Genomic DNA, 22,450 nt, shown 5'->3' on the forward strand with positions numbered 1-22,450 from the left:
TTATAATTGAAGGCAGCTTGCTGGGTTGACCGACCCGGAAGATGTTCCATCAGCATTAGTGCAAGAAGCATCAGCTGGTTGATTTTTGTAAGTAAGGTCTACATTCTCCAGTTCAATTCCTGTGCATGGATCTTTTTTACTGCAGTTAAATCTCATTGCTACTTCTGTTGCTGATGTTCCGTAGATGTTTTGGTACCTCACGTTACTAATTTTAACTCCAGATGCCTGAATCCAACATAGAATCAAAATTATTATTTCATGTTAATTAAAAAGCCCAGTGGATATAAAAAATCAAAAAAAATAATAATTTTGGTAATTTTATTCTAATTTTAGAGCAAACAACGATGCTATTACAATTCTATTAGTTATTAAATTAATAAATAAAAATATCAAGTAATTTTTTTAAAATTACATGTATAAATTTTCATAAGTAGTCATTTAAAATGATATTAAAAATACATGTTTAGTTGAATAATTGCTAAAATTGGCTAAAATAATAGTAAACTTTTTCAATGGGTTCAAATGTTTCTCAAACTGATAGTTTTTAGTTAGATTTCCAAAAGGACAAAATAAGTTTGAATGAACTAATTAAAATTCCATAAATATTTGTATAGTTTCTTTTATAATTAAGAGGTCTAATCACTCAAAAACCCTTCACCTTTATCTCTTTTGCAATTTTATTCTGGAGTAGGAAATTTTTTAATTGAAACACAAAATGACAAATTAAGGTAAAATTGAAATTTTGCTACGTCATAATAAAATTACAAAAGAGATTATAGGTGGGGGGTTTTGAATGATTAAGCCTGTATTATATAGATTGTTGTAATATGTATCTAGTAGGGGTGAGCATCCTTAAATTTAGTCTTTGAACTAACTGCTCACTTCAAAACGACAAGTTATCATATTTATTTGTGGTGTAAATCAAAAAAGTCGGGTTGATTCGTTAAAATCATCATAAAACTAACATATATAATGAAAAAGTTGGTTTAGTTCTTTATCGATTCGGTTCGGTTTCATTAAATCGGATATGAGAATTATCAACAATGAGTCATTCTTTCACATTATAATTGTGAGATTTTAAATTTTAATCCACATAATATATAAATATTTACCTGGTGATGAGGGCAATTTTTCTCGTGAGGACAATAATTTTGATCAATCACAATTGGATTGTGCACATACTTCATCACAATATCTCGGAAAAGAATGTCCCTAGCAAAACCAGTGCTAGGCCTTGCCCATGACTTTATTCTAACCCCGTTCTCAGTACCAGTAAATGTGGCCGTTTTAACTGTCACATTTTGTACACCTTCCTCATGTAATCCTCTCCCTAGACTTCCAATGCTGCACCAATTAATTAAAGTTTAGTTTAGTATGAGATTACAAATAAATAAAATTCGTTAAAATTAAAAGTTTGGGGTTTGAATTTTCTTTGACTCCTTAGAATTAGGGGAGTGCATTAAGTTCAAATTGAATCAAAATTTTATATTTTAAAATCAAACCGAACTAAAAAAAAATGAAGAAATCATTTTTTTTTAAATGGAAAAAAAAGTAGCTGGTCCGGTTTGTACTAAAATTTAACTAAACAAATGTTGTGTTCAAAATTGAACCGAATCACAGGTACATTTTATTATTATATTCAACTGACCGAACTGAGTTTAATGGTTATTTAGTTTGGCTCTATTTTTTCGCTCCTATTTGTAATAAAAGAAATTAATAGGAGCATAACTAGAAGTCGAATTATGCAAAAAATCAAATGAACCAACAAATTTAGTTTGGTTCAATTTGACATTGTAAAAAAATTTGATTTTTCAGTACTGTTTGACCTTGTAAAGAAATTCAGATCGATTTAGTTATAAACCGAACATTAAAAAAAATTAGTTCAAACCAACAAAGTTGATCAAATCAACCGGTTAGGTTTGGTTGAAATATTTTGAATTCTTAGAAATTCAATTCATTTCAATACAATGTACCTTATTCCATGACCAGGGCCACATGAAATGTTCTGAATCCACAAATGATTAGTGGCAGGACCAACTGATATACAGTCATCACCGGTTCCGATTTTGGAGTTGACGATTGAAACAGAACTCGACATTTGGACATGAATTCCGTCGGTGTTGGGGCTGTTCCCAGGCGAAGATATTTTAATTCCGGCCAATTTGACTTTGTGGCAGCCATGGATCACAATATTAAACATCTGACTATTTATTGATGTTAGTCCCTTTATCTTTATGTTGTTCGAATTGCTGAACCTTAGGGACTGCAATTACATCAAATTTCAAGTTATTAGTCTTATTAATTGGTCACTATGAATTATTGGCAAGCAGAAGTTGCGAAAAGTTGGAACCATTTTTATGGTTATCCAATAATACTCCTTTTATAACATGGTTGCCATTAGCCTTTGTTAAAAAAAAAAAAAAAACATGGTTGCCGATATTTAATTTATTATATTTTAATATTTTTTTTCAAAGAACGGAAAATTAGCCAATTATTCATGCTAAACTTTGCTTATGTGACAATATGTCGGCTAAGTGACAATTATTTAGAGTGCATTTATCCGAAAATTCATAATTATTTTAATAATAGTATAAATTAAGTTCATAGAGATTTTCATAATAACATAATTTGTTTTGATAAAACTGAATAAATAAGCTCTTAAATTTTTAGGGATTTTCATTTTAATATGGACACATTTATCATCAAAATAATTTCTTTTTTTTAAATATCATCCTTGAACATAAAATAATTAGACTAATGTGACACAGTTTCTACTCATAATATATTCATCAATTTAATCATACCGTGGCTCCAGCAGGGCAATGCTTGGAAGTGGCTTTACAATTCCACAAACCTGAACCTTGTCCATCAAGCAATCCACCAACAACAGTAACTCCATCAACATTCTCAAATAAAATCCAATTTTCTGAATGTCCAATGACTCTATAATCCGATGGGGCAACAATCGTACCCTCGATACGTATTAAAATAGCATTATTCTTGCATTTTCCTCTAAACGCAACGTTTCGTAGCAAGAACCGCCCTGGCGGTACATGGAGAGTTGCCGGCTTGCTGGAGCTGCAGGCTTGAATCCAAGCAGCAAGAAATGCATTGGTCGAGTCAGTTTCGCCATCTGTTTTGGCTCCATAATTCAATATATTATGATATGGTAATGATTCTGATGAGTTAACTGTAATAAAGATGAGTGCTAAAACTACTAGTTGAGTGCTTATAATTAATGGCTTTGACATTTTCTTGTTTTTTTGGTAGAGAAATGTGATTGATTATGTTGAAAAGGATTGTAATTTAGGGCTATTTATAGATTTTTATTACAAAGTTTGTGGAACTTTAGAGAAAAAGATAAAGCAAATTAATTTGCTTTTGATAATCTAAGGCTTTCTATAGCAATAGTACGTAGATTTCTTGCATTGCTGTATTGTGCAACCAACATATTTTGTATGTTTTTCTTGAGCAGTTACTCTTCTATGTTTCTTTTCATTTTATCATGTCATATTTAATAGTGTCAAAAAAATCAAAAGAAATTTTATTTTCAAAAAGTTATTCAACTATTTCCAAAATTGGAAGTTTAATTCAAATTCTGCAAATTCGTTAAAAATCTATCCGATTTTTTTTTAAAATAAATTGTGTGATGTAACAATCACATTTGTATTGTTCTTTTTCTAAAAGAATTAGAAAGACAGAGATCGTAGCCGGTAGAAATGATATGTGGTTCGGACAATTTTTTTTTATTGTGCCAATTTGGAATACCACGTAGACGCAAAATTTTAAAAAATTGAATAGATACTCCTCGTATTAACCAAATTTACAATTTTTAAAAAGTTTGAATAAATTTTTATAAAGGCAAAAATGTTTAACTGTTTGCTCTTTTAGACCTTTTATTATTCATATATCTATGTGCTTTTAATTCTATCTTTATTTTATCTATGTACTTTATTATAACTTTGTCTCCATTAATATTGGATAAAATGTTCTTTATCGGGTCATTAAAACTATAGGTTATATTTGAACTATAAGGGATAAATAGAAGATTCGAATTAATATGAAATGTGAAGAGTACATAGCGTGACATTGGAGAGCAGAAACCGGAGAAGAAATCGGCGTTTCCATTCTCTTTACTTCCAAAATTCATGGCATCCGTAACTTTTTACTTATCATTACTTTTGGGCATGTCATATGCAACATATTGGCAAAATTCTTGTTTATGCTCCTAAATTTTAATACTTTAGTCACTTGTATACTTCAACTTTCGCAATAATCATTTCCACATCTAAATTCAACTTTTAATTGCATTTAAACACAGTTAAAACAAGTAACAATCTCTTATAGGATATAAGAAACTAAACAAAGTAAGGATCAAATTAATAAAACAAACCAATGAGCTGTAGTTCAAATGGCATAAGTGTTGGACAACAAATGCCAAGACCGTGGGTTCAAATCCTCCAACAAGCGCTTCCCCCTCCCCAATTATAAAAAAATTGATAAAACAAAATTTCAAGTAAAATATTGTATGTTAAATTTTTATTAAATTCTTTTAACAGATTAACTTTATATTTTTTTAAATCAGGTCTTTAATATTAATCATTTCTAATTATTTAATAAATTTAATCATTTTCAATAGCTTAACTCTTTCAATATTTATATTTTACTCAGTTTGTCTTGGGGTATTTGTCAGAATATTTGGCATCTACTATTTCAACTTCAAGAATCTCAATTTCAATACGTACCACGACGTTATAATAAAGTGGCACATCAACTGGCTCAATCTCTCAAAACTACTATGAATTCTTTTCTCTAGTGTCTATTAATTTTTTTTAACATAGCTGATACTGTTACTGTATAACTTGGTTTCTTCAATATATATCTATGTTTGAAAAAAAAAAACACCTTCAATTCAGTAACTCGTTTTATCCCTTTTAATTTTAAATTGTCTAATAATCTTTTCTGCCACCTCAACTCTAATTTACATGTATGTAATGCTTCAATCATTTTATGACATCTTATCTGAATGTATAAAACAAGACAAAATACTGTCAAATACAGAAGGTAAAATGAACTTTTGTTGGAATAAAGAATCAGTTTACCCCCTCAATTTTGAAAAACTCAAAAGTAGCAATACCGGGATCACTTTTATCCTGAACTTGTGTAAATCAGTTACCGAAATATGTATTTCAGGAAATTACCACTATAAAATTGAGTTTTGAAATATTTTGATTTTTTCCGTAATCATCTAATAATATTTTATCTTTTCTAGTTTTTCTATTTATAATTCAAATTTTTAAAATCGTTAATTTTAGTCTATTTCTTAATTTTCAGTTTCAATTGTATCTATTTATTCAAATTAGAATAAATATGATTTAAATATACTCTTTATATTGTTTTATATTGTTCCAAATTATCTTTTTATCATTAAAATTTCCAAATATGATGGTTTTATTTTAATTTTTTTCATTTCAATTTAAACAACTGGCTATTAGTGAAATTTAAAATTGTATATAAATTAAAATTGACAATTTTAAAGATTTGTACAGTAACTAAAAAAATAAAAAATATGAGATATTTTCTAATAATTAAACCTAAGTCACTTTAAGTTTTAATTTTATGGGGTCTACATTTTTTTAGCCTAAAGCTGTTAGAAATAGGCGAAATGATTCTATCTACCTACAATTTTAACATTTTTATCAAATATATTACGATCTATAAATTTTATCAGTTTGATCTATTATTTTCTTAATCTTTACTAAATATATCCACGACTCATTTGCAGTTGGTAGGACCCAGAGTTGTATACACCGTGTAATTTAAATTTTGTACGTAAAACGAATAATACTGTGCCACATCAGCTTAAAACGGATTGTGGATATGTTTGGCAAAAATTGAAAAGATAATGGACAAGACTAACAAAATTTAAAGATCTTGATATATTTGGCGAAAACGCTAAAGTCGTAGGTAGATTAGTTCGTTTTTCTTAAGAAATATTGTATGTATATACATATATAATTTTTAAATTCAATGACTAATTTAGTCATAAAGAAACCTGCATTGATAAATCAAAAAGATTTCATACACCACTAATGTTACTTCTGGTTTTTAGTTGGTTCCTTTTCTTTAACCGATTAACGTATCAATTTAAAGTGTTTCTTGCTTTTGTTGTCTTTTCCCAGTTTCATTAATATTAGTTAGTAGCATCGTCATTGCATCATTGCATGCGTCTAGAAAGTTAGTTAATACGGTTGCTTATGTTGTTTTCTTCACCATCTTTAAATGATATAGGGAAAAGGGTCATTTATACCCCTAACGTTTGTCTATAGGATCAAGTGAACCCCTAACGTCCGAAAAGGTTCAAATATGCCCGTAACGTCTTTAAAAAGTGTACAACCAGGCCCTAATTTTGACTCATAAATGGGACGTTAGGGGGCTGGTTGTCAAAATCGGAGGGCCTGGTTGTTCATTTTTTAAGACGTTAGGGGCATATTTGAACCTTTCCGGACGTTGAGGGCTTACTTGATCCTCGAGACAAACCTTAAGGGCATAGATGACCCTTTTCCCAATGATATATTATGTTGTTATACAATATTCTAGCAAATTCTTTTAAGCCAAATGCATTTTTGTTCTCTTGATTTTTTAATGTTCAAATGTTTGGGATATTTATATATTTCAATTTTTACAACATTTACACACCTATATTTAACATATTTATTATAGTTATACGCCTTTCAAGAAAGTGGCAGTCATTGGAGTCGGTGGATAAAAATTTACTAAGCACTTAAAATTTCAATAAAACAATTAAATTGAACTTTTATTTTATTATTTTCCGAAAACTTAAGTAAATTAATTCATATTTTGTTTTTTTTTTTATTTTTTGGAAAACAAAATTAAAATTCTTCTATCAACTATTGTTTTGGTATTATTTTTACTAGTTTGACAAAGTAAATAAAATTATGAATTTAATCAAGTTTCATAATCGAAATATAAAACATTTATAAATAAAGAATCAAATTTTAAATAAATGTTTTTTATAAAAATATAAAATGTTAAAATTACATATAATTGTTTTTCAAATTTTTTATTTTTTTATTTTTTAATATAAAATCATAATAACTTATATGAATTTATAATATAAGATTTTATATTAGCAAGATATTTTTTTTTGATAATTGGGGGAGGGAGAGCGCTTGTGGGAGGAATTGAACCCACGACCTTGACAGTTTTCTGTCCAGCGCTTATACCATTTGAGCTACAGCTCATTGGTTATTAGCAAGATATTTATAAGCTATGAAATTTTTAATAAAAATGTATTAGCAAGATATTTATAAGCTATTACTACATTTTTATTAAAAATTTCATTGGTTTCTATTTTTTTTATATTATTTAAAACAATATTGACTAATTTTATTTGTAATAGTCATCACTTATTATAACAAAAGTAAATCAATTAAATTTCTTAAGGTGTTAATTTTATTCTTAATGGTTCAAACAACCCTAAGCTTTTCAACTTTGTCCAAAACCTTTCAAAGTTTGAATATCTATATGAATTTGATAATTTCGCAATAAATCTATAAAAAATTTCAATGAATTTAATTGTACCACCATTTCACCACTAAAATCTATTTTTCAATTGAATTTCTACACTAATTTTCGATTTAACAAATTTATTTTCAAAATTGTAAACTCTAACTTATACACCAAATTCTCGACCTTTAATGGTTAAAGCAAAAAGAAACAAGATTGAAGTTTAAAATAAACAGAAAAGACAAATGAGTATTGTATTAAAGTGAAGTATTGATATAATTAAATTGAAATAGATTTATAGTGAAATTGTCAAATTTAAATTTAAAAATTTAATTTTTTTTAATGAATCTGTAAAAGGTCAAGACTACTTGGATTTTTGTACCATTAGGTATTGACTTTACAATAATTTCATTATTCAATAAGTAGATTATTTAATTTTAAATAGAGATTATAGACTAATTTGTTAAATCAATACTTTGTTAAATTCATCTCATGATTTGAATTTTTGGATCTATTTAATCTTTTTTTAGCAAAAGAATAATTTTATGGGAAAAGTATTTAAATAGAAAACAGAAACAGTTAAATTTAGGTGTGTAAATGGTTATTATTAAAGCCAAATCTAGTGACTAACTCATGAAATTTCAAGTGTATAAACATATATTTAACCTTTTACAAAAAAAATAAAATTGCAATCAATATTGAGGATATTTTTTGGTAATACCAGAATAGAGAAACCAAAATTTTGGGCATTTAAATACTCATTTTTTATAATTTAAAGATTGATGAAGTAATGGGCCACTTAAATTAATGTCGTGGAACCATCATTTAGATCTGTTTCGATATCTAAATTTGTTTAATTATATATTCAAACTAGATTATTATTTAGCAGTAAAAATATTTGAGGAATTTTAGCTCAAACCATGATTCAACAATCAAATAATCCAATAATAATTTAGCGAGTCCAACAAAAGAGTACTGTTTAGTCCCTACTATTGACATAGGATGAAACTTAAATTCGGAGGCTTCCTTGATTTAGTCTCTCGCTTTAAACAAACTCAACCAAAGCATTAATAATTTTTCTGGTTAGTTTGTACCATTCAAAATAATGTATTAAAAAAATTTGAAAATGCAAAAGTTGAATATCAAATAACAAAAAGAAATAATGATGTATTGGGCTAGGCTGCAACAAGCATAACAAAGTACATGAAAGATTTTCTCTGGCCCATATATATATTGGTAGGTGCCTACAAAATTCAAATTCGACTATTAAATGAAACAAAATAAAAACAATCATTCTCATACCCATTCCTTTTTATTTCGATTCCTATTCAGTTTTTCAATTTTGAACCAAACGACTTCTTAGAGAGATAATTTTTTTTATAACTTCATTTAGTTTGGCTTATTCACCAAAAAATGCCAAACCTTTGCGTTTTGAGTCAGATTTAGCCAAACCTTATATGTTATGTGTCAATTGTAGTCATTTTTGAATCCAACCGAAATTGTTGTCCACATGTCATCCATGTCACCTACAACTCAGTAAAATTTGCTGACATGGCATATTCACTAACCCAACTTAATCAAACCAAAAAACATCAAACCCAAATAAATCAAATTAATTATTAATTAATTACTAAAACTCATATTTCAATAATCTCAACATTATAATATTAAAAAAAATTCACCGTCATTTTAATTAATTTTAATCAATCAAAAATCGGCCGCCACCGAAACGCATACGAAAAACCGACCGTCGGAATAATTTTTCAATATAATTTCTGAAAAAAATTAAATATTTTTTTTAAATTTTTTTTACCAAAAAATCAGACCCACCATGGTGGTGGGTCTGTCAAAAAATGACAGACCCACCACCGGTGGGTCTGTTCTGAATAGACCCATCGGTGATGGTAGGTCTGTGAGACAGACCCACCATCACCGGTGGATCTGTCACAGACCCACCGGTGATTGGGTCTGTGAGAACAGACCCACCATCACCGGTGGGTCTGTTCTCAAACAGACCCACCGTCGTGGTGGGTCTGCGAGAACAGACCCACTGTGGTGGTGGGTCTGTTCTCACAGACCCACGGTGGGTCTGTTTGAGAACAGACCCACCATAGCCGGTGGGTCTGTTCTCAAACAGACCCACCGTGGTGGTGGGTCTGTCATTTTTTGACAGATCCACCACCACGGTGGGTCTGAATTTTTCGATACAAAAAAATTATTTAATTTTTTTAAAGAATATTTAAGCATCGAAAATTTTAATAATATTATTTAAAAAAAATTAGCGGTAATTAATTTTTTTATATTAATTTTAGATGATTTATATTTTTTATTTAACTAATTAAAATTTATACAGAAATTAATTAAAATTAAATTTAACTAAATTTATTAGTCGGCGTGAATTTTAATCGGAATAAAATAAAATATTGAGATAATTAATATTTATTTAATTAAATATAATTTAAAATAAAAATTGAATTGATTTGAATTAGTTGAATTTGATTTTGTTTGATTTAGTGTTTGGTTTGGTTAGGTTTGGATTAGTGATTTGGAATGCCATGTCAGCTAGTTTTGCTAAATTGGCAGTGACATGGATGACATGTAGGCACAAAATTCGGTTCGATTTAAAAATGGCTAAAAAAGAAACACAACATATAAGGTTTGGCTAAATCTGGTGGTTTTTAAAGGTTTGGCTAAATCTGACTCGAGACGTAAAGGTTTGACATTTTTTGGTGAATAAGCCATTTAGTTTTGACCTTTTGGACTCCTCAAATGTAGCTGTTGTAGTTTAAATATGATCCTCCAATGATTCTAGAACTTTCTAGATCAATATAGACTTGTATTTGAATAAAGAATACATATATGAATAAGATAAAATTTTAAATTCAACTCATGCTATTTTTTCGGAGTTAATTTTCTTTCCGAACCCCTTGAGATTCGGTTTTTCACCTTTGGCTAACCAATAGCACTTTTTTAAATAAGCGGAGCCTTAAGAACTTGATCTATTGGTCATTCGAACAATCCCTATTATAGATTTCGCATCGATCCGGTATTACACCACTTGATCTATCAATAACTATTATTGATACTTGCTTAATAAATTAAATTATAAAGATTTTGTTGATAATTAAATTAAAAACCACAATAATTCTGCATTTTTAGCAGATTTGACTTATCAAATGGTAAAAAAAAAGTGGTGTTTTGAATTAATTAAATAAATTAAACTCGATTTGATATATATTATCAAATATTGCTAAATAAAAATAAAATACTAAAGTATGGTTTTCTTTTAGAATAAATACTAAAATATATATTTTGAAGTTGGATTATATCAAACACCACAAATATCATTTCGTATAAATTAAGACTAAAAACAACAGAAAATTAACATACTCTAGCAGAGCCGGGCTCCTACAAACTTATATGATCCTGAAAGCCACAGGCTCAGGCAATAATAAAACCTATTATATGCTCTAATTAATGCAAACAATCATAAAAATTACTATACTTAATTGGATTCTATGACATTCTTTTTAATTGGAAATCCTGAAACTTGAACTTGCAGACGATATTTCCTCAGCTAAAGACAGCTTAAAGGCTTAAGAACTCCAGAAGCCGAGCCGGCGGCATTGGAACAGGATGATTCGGCTGGCTTGTTATTATATGTTAATTTCACATCTTCTAATTCAATTCCAGTGCATGGAGTGCTTTTGCTGCAATCGAATTTCACTGCTACTTCTGTTGCTGATGATCCATGAATGTCTTGGTATGTTACATCACTAATTTCGACTCCAGATTGCTGTTAAACATCAACACAATCAGGGGCGGAGTCAGCATTTAATTTTAGAAGGGTCAAATACATAGAAGTTTAATTTAGAAACTATATTTTAAAAAAAAAAAAATCATTGAAGGATTTGTTAGAGGAAAAAAAACGTTGAGGGGGCAAACTGTACAAAAATTCAAGGCTTATGGTCTGAAAAACTACCGACCTTTTAAATTTTTTTCAATAGCACCCTGACCTTATAATTTTTTCAAAAGCACCCTATTTTTTATTTTTGACTTTTAATAGCACTCTAAATTAAAAAAATTAGATGATTTGATTACTATAAGGATGAAAATTTACAAAAAAACTAAATTTAAAGGTGAAATCATACTTGTTTCTACTTGGACACTTTTAAACAAGTTCTTTAACTTAAAAAAAATTCACATAAGTCCTCGATAAATGAGTTTAATTTGATGATTTATGGTGATATTGAAAGTCAAAAATATAAAATAGGGTAAAATTGACTGTTTTACAAGGTCGGGGTGCCATTGAAAGCCAAAAATACGAAATAGAGTGCTATTGAAAAAATTATAAGGTGAGGGTGCAATTGAAAAAAATTTGAAAGGTCTGTAGTTTTTCAGACCTTAAGCTAAAATTCAAACCTAACAAGTAACAGCCAAACTTTTTGTAAAAATAAATAGTTTAAAGAATTTTTCAGAATAAAAAAAAGTTTGGAGGGGGCCAGAGTCCCTCTTGGGCATTCCTTACCTCCACTCCTGAATATTTCATTATAAAAAATATACTTATCATGGTCGTTATACTAGAAAATAAAAAATTGAATATTATGGCCTAAAATAAAAAATTGAGTTTTCCGTAGTATTTTAATACAAACTGAAGTTTTTGTACCAAACTAATCCATAATGTAAAAGTTGGGTACCACTCTAATTTTTATCCAAAAGTTATGGGATAATAATTCTAGAAGTCCTCAAAGAAAATTAATTGTCATACCTGGCCAGGACAATCCTCGCCGTCAGGACAGTAATTCTGATCAATAACAATGGGGTTTTCAACATTGGTCATCACAGAATGTTGGAAAAGAATGTTCTTAGCAAAACAGCTGCTAGGTTTTCCCCACGTTTTAATCCTTAAACCGTTACGGGTGCCGGAAAATGTGGTGGTCTTAACCGTAACATTTTGTACTCCGGCTTCATTGTCGTCCTTGCCTAAGCTTCCAATGCTGCGCCAATCACATATTTTACATAAATCTCAATTTAATTTTAGATGTTTTAATTAATACCATTCTGGTATTATTGTAATTGAGATATTAATTATTACCTGATTCCATGGCCTGGTCCGCAAGCAACATTTTCGACCCATAAATTAGTGGTTCCGGGGCCAACCGATACGCAATCGTCACCTGTTCCGATCTTGGAGTTCAAGATTGTGACACCTGTCGATTCTCCGACGTGAATTCCATCGGTGTTAGGGCTGTCGCCGGAAGCCGACACTTTCACATTTTGTAGTTTGACGTTCCGGCAGTTATTAATGTCAATGTGAAACTTTTGGCTGTCTTCTGATGCTAAGCCGTTGATTTCAATGTTGTTGGAATTGAAAAATTTTAGTGACTGCATGGACGTACAACATAAAAAAGAATTACAAAATTTTATTTTTTTGTAATAATATAGTTACTACTCTATTTATCCATGAATAAATGTAGTCAAAGAATGTTGCAGAGAAGACTCAAACTGGAGCTTTTCTCATTCTTATATTGCAAAATTGGTCACTTTCTAATTAGTAGTAATAACTATGTTTAACTATATATGCACTTAAACAGTGTTAAAACCCAGAGTTGTTATAGTAAAAAAAAAATTCAATTTGTTACCACAACTTCTATTCGTATAAAAATGGTATAGAATATTTAAATTTATTTTAGACGAGTACTCCATTGCTTTCTAATATGATATGGTGACCAAGTGAAGTATATTCTCCCAATATGAATATATTATGTCATGTCACTCGTCATATCACTCGCCATCTGATATGACGTCTTAGACTCTTAAAATGTGTTAAACTAATTTATAGTAACTAAACTATACATTTTTACATTTTCGTCATCATCGTATCATCTTTTACATTTGATAATTCAAATTTTATTTTTTCAACAAGAGGTTATTCGGTAGATGTAAACAAATTATCGCTTATTCAGCAAACAAAAACGTTGCAGCATAAGCAATTATTCACTAGAATTTCGGCAGTGACATACTAATTTGAAAAACCGAATTACCAAAATTAAAAAAAATTGTCAATTGGAGTATTAAAAGTCTATAGTTCAGTACGATAGACTAAATTTGATCTGAAAAAAAAAACTATAACTTGTAATAAAAAAAATAAGCTTTTGACATCATTTACTATGAATTATAATTTTAAATTTTTAATATCAAATTAGTTTACAAGATAAAAGTTTGGTACTACTTTGTCATTTAATTAACCTTAAGCAAGTGTGGCATTTAGCTTACCGTTACACCTTCAGGGCAATTCTTGCCGGAAGATTTGCAAGACCACAATCCAGAGCCTCGACCGTCAAGTACACCACCGGAAACTCTAACTCCGTCAACATGCTCGAAGAGTATCCAGACATTTTCATCACCAATAGCAGAATAATCCGACGGAGCCAAAAGGGTACCATCAATACTAACTTCAATGGCATTCTTGCATGGGCCTAAAAACTCCAATTTGCCTAAAGAAAATCTCCCTGCCGGAATGTACATAGTGGCCGGAGCATCAGAATCGCAGGCATCGCCCCATGCAGCGATAAACGCCTTGGTCGAGTCAGTTGAACCGTCCGGCTTGGCTCCATAGCTTTGCACATTGAATAGCTTTTCTGATTCTACCATTACAAGAGTTGATGACAAGAAAAAGAAAATGAAAAGAAGTGTAAGAGAAAGAAAGGACATTATTGTCTTTTCCATTTCTTGATTGGTTTGTTATTACAAGAATTAATGTTTTGGTTGAAAAGAAAATGAGTTTAGGATGTAGATTGAAGAGTGTTTAGAAGGGTATATATAGGAATTTTAAAGAAGAATTATTTTAATTATTTAGTATGTGTTTAATGAATATGGTTGCTTAATCTTGACTTTATCTAATATTTATTTCTTATTCTGGTATGGCTTTATTTTTAAGATAATCCACCTTACTTTATTTGGAAATTTCCCTCCTTCCATAGTCACTTATTGAAATATAGGAATCTAAATCATAACAGCAATTTCCTCCTTCTATTTTAGTACTTTTTCTACTTTGGTCACATAAAATTTTCAAATTCAGTAGGAATTTTAAATCAAAATTGGCTATTTAGATCAATTAGTCTAAAGTGCTACTTAACAATTTGTGAATCCGTACAGTATTTTCTAATCAAAAATTATAGTCCACCCGGCGTACTATAGTGGTAACGGCATTGGCCATTGGGTAATGGATATTCCAATAGACTCTAATTTTCATCAGGCATATTAGTTGATAAAAAAAAGTATTCTAATTTAAATGAAACTATTTATTCAAACCATATTTATATATATCTATTTGTTTAAAACTTAGAAATAGAGTTTTACAATCCCTAAAAAACCTATCTGATTCGAGTGAAAAAATTAAAAATTTCATTCCGTACTTAAGATCCATAACATACCTAATAGTTAAACCTATACAAGAAAAAAGAATGGTGTCCCCTCAATTTACCTTCCATGATATTGTAGTGGTGAAAAAGTAAAAAACTTGAATTATAACAATAAAAAAAACTTGAATATAAATTTACTCCTAAATATGTAAACGATAAACAATAAACATTATAGTCAATTTTTACATTAACCAGTCCGATTAATTTATTAATTTTTAATCATTTATTTAAATATTTGATCAATTAACTCATTACATTTATTTTTTTAATTGACATTTATTTAAATTCAAAAAAATTAATTTTACCTTTTGTTTGGTTCATTTCTTTTGTAAATGAGTTTCTAAAATAGAGTTGTCATAAAAATGATCAAGTAAACTTACGCATATATTTATTTATAAATAAATCTTATAAAATCCATTCAAACTAAAACATCACTATAGTGTTAACTACAAAACACATTAAAGATAAATTAGTATTTAAATCTAAAAGTTAATCCTTAGGAAAAATGAAAATTAATTTACGCCATCGTTCGCGTTGACTACGTCCCTGTCCTTTGTAAACATTTATAAAAAAAAAAAAGTTACGCCTTCGTTGTGAAGAGCCCTCATAAGGATAGATCAGTACAGGATTATTACTAAAAAATGCCTTTGAGACAAAATATAGTGATATTAGGCCAAATCTGCCTACCCCACTGCTACAGTAATCTTATCTTACTGATATTAGGCTAGCCCGTTGAATTTAATTAGCTAAATACGTGCTTTCATTATTATTATGTAGCTTCAATTAAGATTAAAATTGATTTTTGTTTTTCAATTTGACGATGAGTTTTATACTAATTAAATTCTACCAATTAAATATTAAATTAAAGTACTATTAAAAGGCGATACAAGATCCAAACATTTAAACCTCATGAATTGCAAACTAAGCATTCTAATCAATCATTCATGCATCCTCTCGTAACTTCGAAAAACAGAAAAAGAAATACAACATATTCGAATATTAATAATACAATGATATATCCTTTTTCATGTCCTTAATAAATTATTTACCAAGTAAAGTGAAAATGACTTATTTGAAATTCGTAAAAATACAAAAGTAAATAAAAGTGCGATTCAAGTTTTTGGTCTTTATGGAATTAAATTAAAATAAAACCAAATTACCTTATTTTACTAGCCAAATTGAATTGAAATTTACCAAAAATGGAAACTGAATTAATGAAATTCATGGGTTCGGTATATTTTTTGTGGTTAAAATTGTCGAAAAGGTCATGCCTAACCACAATCAAAATATATGAATATTGATCTCCACTAGTATGATGCAATTGAATCATTTTATATTTTGTCTTTTCATTCATATTGACTTTTGAAACGACCGGTCGTCCAAAAACCAAACTATAATCTGAAAAGTAGGCAGCTATTCATGCATGCATTTGAATAATGAAAAATATTGTTGAATGATGGTGAAAATATTAAAATTTACATGTTAATAATAAAAGATTGGTAGAATATCAATTGTTGGTCACGTAAGTGGTAGAATTTGTTTCATGGCAAAGGCCAAGTTGAATCAAGTTATAGTCGAACCGTAGCATTTAGCCTGAATATAGGTTAAATAAAAATAGTTGCGGCATAACATAAAAACTATTCTTTTTGATAAGTGCTTGATCTAACACTGTTTGGGGTCATAATTTAATGAAAACAAAAGCGAGAAAGGGAAAAAAATAACAAGTGTTTGGAAATTATAAAAAAGAAAAAAGAAATAGTGTTTGGAGAAAGAGATAGAATAAAGATTAACTAAATAAATAATATCAAAACACATCTATCCAAAAAAAAAAATTAGAAAAATAATCGAAAAGAACTAATTTTTCTGTTACTTTATGCATTATTTTTAAGATTATTCCTACCAAATAACATAACCTTTAGTGTTTTTACAATTTAAGCATATACTACCATTTGTTTTAAATATTAGTACAGCCTTTCAAATATTTTTAAATTTTAGCCTAAAACTCGTTTTCGGCCATTGGAATCCAACGTGACTCACCGGATTGCTTCGTCAACATCAGTATGGCCCTTCTCAATGCGACGTCGTTTTCAATTATTCCTACTAAATACCAAATAGCGAAATCTCTAGTGTTTTTTACAATTTAAGCACATACTACCACTTTACCTCAAATATTAACATAACCTTTCAAATATGTTTAAATTTTAGTCTAATATCTGTTTTCGGCCATTAGAATTACACCAAATTCTAACATCACAACCATAAATTAACAACCCTAGAATCACAATCATAAATTCACAAATTCTAATATCACAAACATAAATTCACAACCTTAACATCAATACCGAAAATAAAGTAGAAAATCTTTCAATTAAAACATCCAAAAAATATTTAGAAAAAAATGTTGGAATCAGAAGTCTGATCCACATCAAAACTCTAAATTCAAAAACAAACAAAAAATCAAAATAAGTAAAATAACTAAATTAATTTAGTATTCGATAACTTTTATAACAACGGTGATGTATCTGATCTGAAGCATATGTTTGTTCAAAATACCTTGCAAATTTTTATAACATAAATTCACAACCCTACATATGTTATTTTATGATAAATGTGTATTTATTATTCTTAAATGTGCACATTGTATTTACATAGCCAGAAACGGGCCTTAGAAATTTAATGTACTCATTCGCCCCCTTAAATTTGTATGCAATAAAAAAATTTAATACTAAAATTATTTTATTTTATTTTTTTAAGTAATCAATATGAATAAAATATAATTATTCAAATAAACTGAAACAATTGACTAAATTACATAATTATTTTAATTCGGTTAAAGAATGATGGTACGTATGCAGAAATTGGTAGACTATGATATATATGACAAATATGTTAAGTTGTAAGTAGATACATAGATTTACCTATTTTGTTCTTTTCATTTAATATATTTTATTTTTTAAAAAGTTGAAAGTCCATTTTTTTTAACTAGTGAAATAACTTTCCTGCAATTTTTAGTTAAATAAACAGTTAATAATAATAATAATAATAACATTTTTAAATTTAATTATTTTAATTAATAAATAAATAAGGATATTATCAACTGCAATATATAATGATATTTCTGTAATTTTATAGAAATGTAATGTACTCTTATAAATTGTTTTTGGACTTAAACGTTGATTTTGCCCTCTTAAATTTGCATGCAATAAAAAATTAGCACTAAAAAACTAGCCCTAAACCCTAAAGAAGCTCTTAAAATAAGAGGAAATTTTTATATAATATGGATAATAAAAAACAGGATTGGAATTCCCTCAAATTCAAAATGAACTTGAGGGGGTCATGTTCACGATCTACACCGTTCATTACAAAATAAACGGTGTAGATCAAAAAAGCACAATTTTAATTAAATTAATCTACACCGTTCATTTTATAATAAATGGTGTAAATCGTAAACATGACCCCCTCATATGAATTTGAGGGAATCCCTATCCTAAAAAACAATTGTGAGAGTAAAACATGACAGGTTGAGCGGAATACGGAGAAGAAATGGGGTGGGAAATGTACATATCTTTCCGAAGATTAAGGTTAATTCCTAACTTTAGTTTAAATTTGGCAGGCTAATAAAAAGGTTTAAGTCTTTGCTGCAAATTGAATTTTAACTAAAATTTACTTTTCATACATGCAACTCTCAAACTAATCCATAAATGGGACAACAGTTTTAGCTATATATAACGGTTTTAACTAACTAAAGTATTTCAAGTTGTTACTCAACTCAACTACCTTTATCTCTTCCATCACGTGGGGTTACTAGCCGTTGTTCTATAAGGACTTTATTTGGAAAGATCAATTTCTTTTACTTTTTTTACTCTTTTTAAAATTAGACCATAAATTGATGACCTGAACATTATTATATAAAATTTAATTAAATTTAAAGAGTTCATTAGAATAAAAATAAAAATATTATTTTTTATTTTAAAGATGTTTTTTATTTTATAAAAAATACTCTTTTAAAATAAAGAGTACCATTGGATATACTCTAAGTAAATTAGTTTGACAACAAACACATAATTACAATAATTAAAACGCAAATAAATTCGGAAATAATTACTCTCACCGTATTTTAGAAGTTAAAAATTAAAAAAATTGTTGCTTTAATCTTTTCATGTTTTTTTCCAAATAATAATAAAAATTTCTATAAAAATTTTCTAAGAAAACTAAAAATAAATCTTTCTAAATAACATTCGAAAATGACAAATAAGGCTTCTAAAATGGAACGAAAAGAGTATATATTGGTCTATATTTGTTAAATCTTACCGAATAGAACCAAAACGGTCTCTCATTGTGAAATTATTTCTTGTTAGATCAATATACTAATTTTTTCTCCTTTTTAATCTTCCTTTTGTTTTTTTTTTATGATGAGAAAATAGTTGTGATTTTTATATTGTATATGGCTTTTGATGTGTATCTCTCTTTTTTGGTGATTTTTATGTAGGGAGAGGTTAGTAGATTGAAACTATAATTATAATCATATTAAGTTTGTACCGTTAGAATTAACTTTAAATCCTATGGGTCATTTATTAAATTAATAAAGAGAAATTGATGAATACCTTTTATTTTTTAAAATAATTGTAATTTTTATCTCAATGAGAAAAAAATATTTAATTTTTTTAATTTTTTTCCTGCTAATACTTGTTTTCATTATATTAATACTTACTTTTTTAATAAAAAGTACTCTACATAGTATATTATTTTCTCTCTTATTTTTTCTTCGTCTCTATTTTTTTTCTCTATTTTTTTTCTTCGTTATTCCTCCTCTGACTTGCTGCCGCCACTCCGTTGCTCTTCTGTATTTAATTTCAACAATATTTTTCTTAATTTTTGGTAACTATTACGATTTATTGTAATTTTTAGATCTAAAAAATTACTCTTAATTTTTTTAGTTTCATATCTAAATCTGCATATAAAAACAATTCCCTAACGCGCTCGTCAAAACCATGTGGACGATGAGGTTAAATATTTATAAAATTAGCAAATTCATGAGTTAAAAGGGATTATTTAACAAGTTCGGAAGTTAGATAGGTCAAATGTTAAGTTTAGAGATTAGATGGGTAAATGATACAAGTTCAAAAATCAAACTATATATTAAACCCTATATTCAAAGACAAGAAAACTTACTGTAAGCATACAGTAAACATAATCTATTAATTCTGTACATTTAATGGGGTAAAAAGTCAGGTTTACTTTCATGAGTTTGAGGCAAGATTTGAGGAGCTTATACAACGTTTATCAAAAAGTTGATCAGATCAGTTATTTAAAAAAAAAAAGATAATCAATCAGAGCAAACCATGTGACCCGTAAACATTGGCACCGGCACATTTTGCAACAACAATTGGAAAAATGAGTCCAATGATGATTGATTTAATATTATATCAGAATTAATCTTTCCTGTAATCAAGTTTATGTCATCTACATCAGAAGAGCAGCCAAGATTGACCATAAAATCATAACTAGTGTAGTGATTACTTAAAAAAATTGAAAAAAAGATCATCTATATTTTTAAAGTTTAATTTCAAATTTAAATAAACTTTCAACGTTAAAAAAATTAAATATTACCCTCAACATCTTAAACATGAACAACCAGGTTCTCAATTTTAACAACTAGGCGTCTAGACTCTAACATTTCATTTATGTGTTGAAATCAGGGGCCTAATTGTTCATTTTTTAAGACGTCGCATATTTAAAAAAATTACAGGCATTAAAGATTTATTTATTTTTTAAGTCAAACTTTAAAAGTATAAATAATTCTTTTTAAAAAAAAATTATATTTAATCTTTAACGATAGTACTTCACTTTTTTTATAATGCTATATTTAACTTTTGTAATTTCTTATAAAATTTATGCACAATATCATCAACAGTACATGGCAAACCATTTCTAAATATGACATTGAACCCACATTACATGACATTTAAATTTTATTTGCTAAAAAATACGCAAATTTTAACCATTATAACAGTTTTAATTATATATTTATATTGTTTGAAATTATATCCATAAGATACAATTAAAAATTAAATTTGTTAAAATTAAAGTAAATTTTAATCATTTATTCTATTTTAAGTAATTAATTTGCGATTGAATAAAAACTTATAAATAATTTAATTCCATTCTATAAAGAGTTTTTAAACTTTTAAAATAAATTTATTTAGGAAAAATAAAAGTTACTTAAAATTTATTAAATTGTATACTATACATTTTTGGTTAATGCATTGCATGTGCATTGTATATAATTATAATACTTTTATTTTCAGATTATGAAATAAATATTATATATTAAATTATCGTAAGTTTAAATGTTTTATTTATTTTTAGGTTTTATAAAAATTGATTTATTTTAAATATATAATATAATAAATATTTCAAAATACTTAAATAATATTTTCTTATAAAATTTTTCTTTAATATTTTTTTATGAATATTATTGAAGATTAATTTTTATAATTTGTTAAATATTAAGAAATTATAGTTATATTTTATAAAATATTCAATAATTTTATCAATTTTTCATATAATTTATAGTTACTAAATAAAAAAATATAAATTATAAAAAAGTGAGATAAATGTTTTTTGAATTTTATTCCATGAATTTTAGTTTGTTCTTACTACAATAATATGCATTGGTTTGCGAATAAATCCTTGTGTATCATCTTATGTAGATCTTGTGATCACTTGCGGCGGGCTAATAATCTGCCATGGCCTTTTATTTTAAAAATATTTTACAACAAACTCCCTGATAAAGAAAAAAGATCAATAAACTCTCTGATTTTTATGGCGGTGCCACCTATACCCCCTAAATTCCCTAAACTCCAAATATGACTGAAAATATTTATAGCGCCGTCTTTTTCAGTCAACTGTCATTTTTAAAAAGAAAATTCGGACGGCGCCACGTCGGCTGCCACGTCAGCGAAATAACTTAAAAATTTCAAACACCCAAAATACCTCTAATTTAATTTAAAAAAAGACAAAAAAAAAAGAAAACAAATCAACCCAATCTAACTCATTTGATTAACCACAATAACCGACCCAACCACCAACATCACCCAACCACCGCCGCTATCCCAATCACCGCCGAAATTTTTTCCGGTCATCCGGAATCCGTCAATTTCATAATACTATATTATGAATACATATATGCTGTTAATTGTTGTTTGGAATGATTTAAAATCTTAACTGGCATGCAAGTAACTTTAACATAAGATCGTGCGAGCATCACTAATCACACAATTTCACGTTTTCACTCACATGTAGAATATTCCATGCTAATGCTGTCGAAATCTTTTCCTTCGAGTTCTGTGGAGTTCTATGGATAAATAGATGAAAAATAAATATGTAGAATTGTATTAATTATTATCACTCAAGTTCCTTAACCAACTGGCATATTGGATGATTAGCTTCTAATTTATAATATTGTTGTTCTGATTCCTTTTGGAGATTCTACA

The 22,450-nt window shown here is 28.0% G+C and overlaps 2 protein-coding genes across 2 annotated transcripts; both read right to left on the reverse strand.

The window, feature by feature from the left end:
• Positions 1–3,268, reverse strand: LOC126687505 (polygalacturonase-like). Its single transcript, XM_050382065.1, has 4 exons — positions 2,805–3,268; positions 1,974–2,263; positions 1,113–1,344; positions 1–225 (listed from the first exon to the last, which is right to left on the reverse strand). Exons 1-4 carry the CDS (start codon positions 3,249–3,251, stop codon positions 1–3), a joined length of 1,194 nt encoding a protein of 397 aa, XP_050238022.1. The 5' UTR covers positions 3,252–3,268.
• A 7,585-nt stretch (positions 3,269–10,853) lies between these two features.
• Positions 10,854–14,308, reverse strand: LOC126686304 (polygalacturonase-like). The gene is made up of 4 exons (XM_050380343.2): positions 13,807–14,308; positions 12,626–12,915; positions 12,299–12,527; positions 10,854–11,326 (listed from the first exon to the last, which is right to left on the reverse strand). The coding sequence occupies exons 1-4, from the start codon at positions 14,257–14,259 to the stop codon at positions 11,108–11,110; spliced, it is 1,191 nt and encodes a 396-aa protein (XP_050236300.1). The 5' UTR covers positions 14,260–14,308; the 3' UTR covers positions 10,854–11,107.
• Positions 14,309–22,450: the final 8,142 nt, after the last annotated feature.

This window comes from Mercurialis annua, linkage group LG6 (genome assembly GCF_937616625.2).
Source record: "Mercurialis annua linkage group LG6, ddMerAnnu1.2, whole genome shotgun sequence".
NCBI classification, from domain to species: Eukaryota; Viridiplantae; Streptophyta; class Magnoliopsida; order Malpighiales; family Euphorbiaceae; genus Mercurialis; species Mercurialis annua.

Excerpts from the sequence above, each read along its gene's own strand:
- LOC126687505 (XM_050382065.1), bottom strand. The coding sequence starts at position 3,251 with ATGTCAAAGCCATTAATTATAAGCACTCAACTAGTAGTTTTAGCACTC. Across the intron at positions 2,264-2,804 it reads ATTGCCCTGCTGGAGCCACG|TCCCTAAGGTTCAGCAATTC; the intron begins GTATGATTAAAT and ends ATGTAATTGCAG. Across the intron at positions 1,345-1,973 it reads GGCCCTGGTCATGGAATAAG|CATTGGAAGTCTAGGGAGAG; the intron begins GTACATTGTATT and ends TAATTGGTGCAG.
- LOC126686304 (XM_050380343.2), bottom strand. The coding sequence starts at position 14,259 with ATGGAAAAGACAATAATGTCCTTTCTTTCTCTTACACTTCTTTTCATT. Across the intron at positions 12,916-13,806 it reads ATTGCCCTGAAGGTGTAACG|TCACTAAAATTTTTCAATTC; the intron begins GTAAGCTAAATG and ends ACGTCCATGCAG. Across the intron at positions 11,327-12,298 it reads GCGAGGATTGTCCTGGCCAG|CAATCTGGAGTCGAAATTAG; the intron begins GTATGACAATTA and ends GATGTTTAACAG.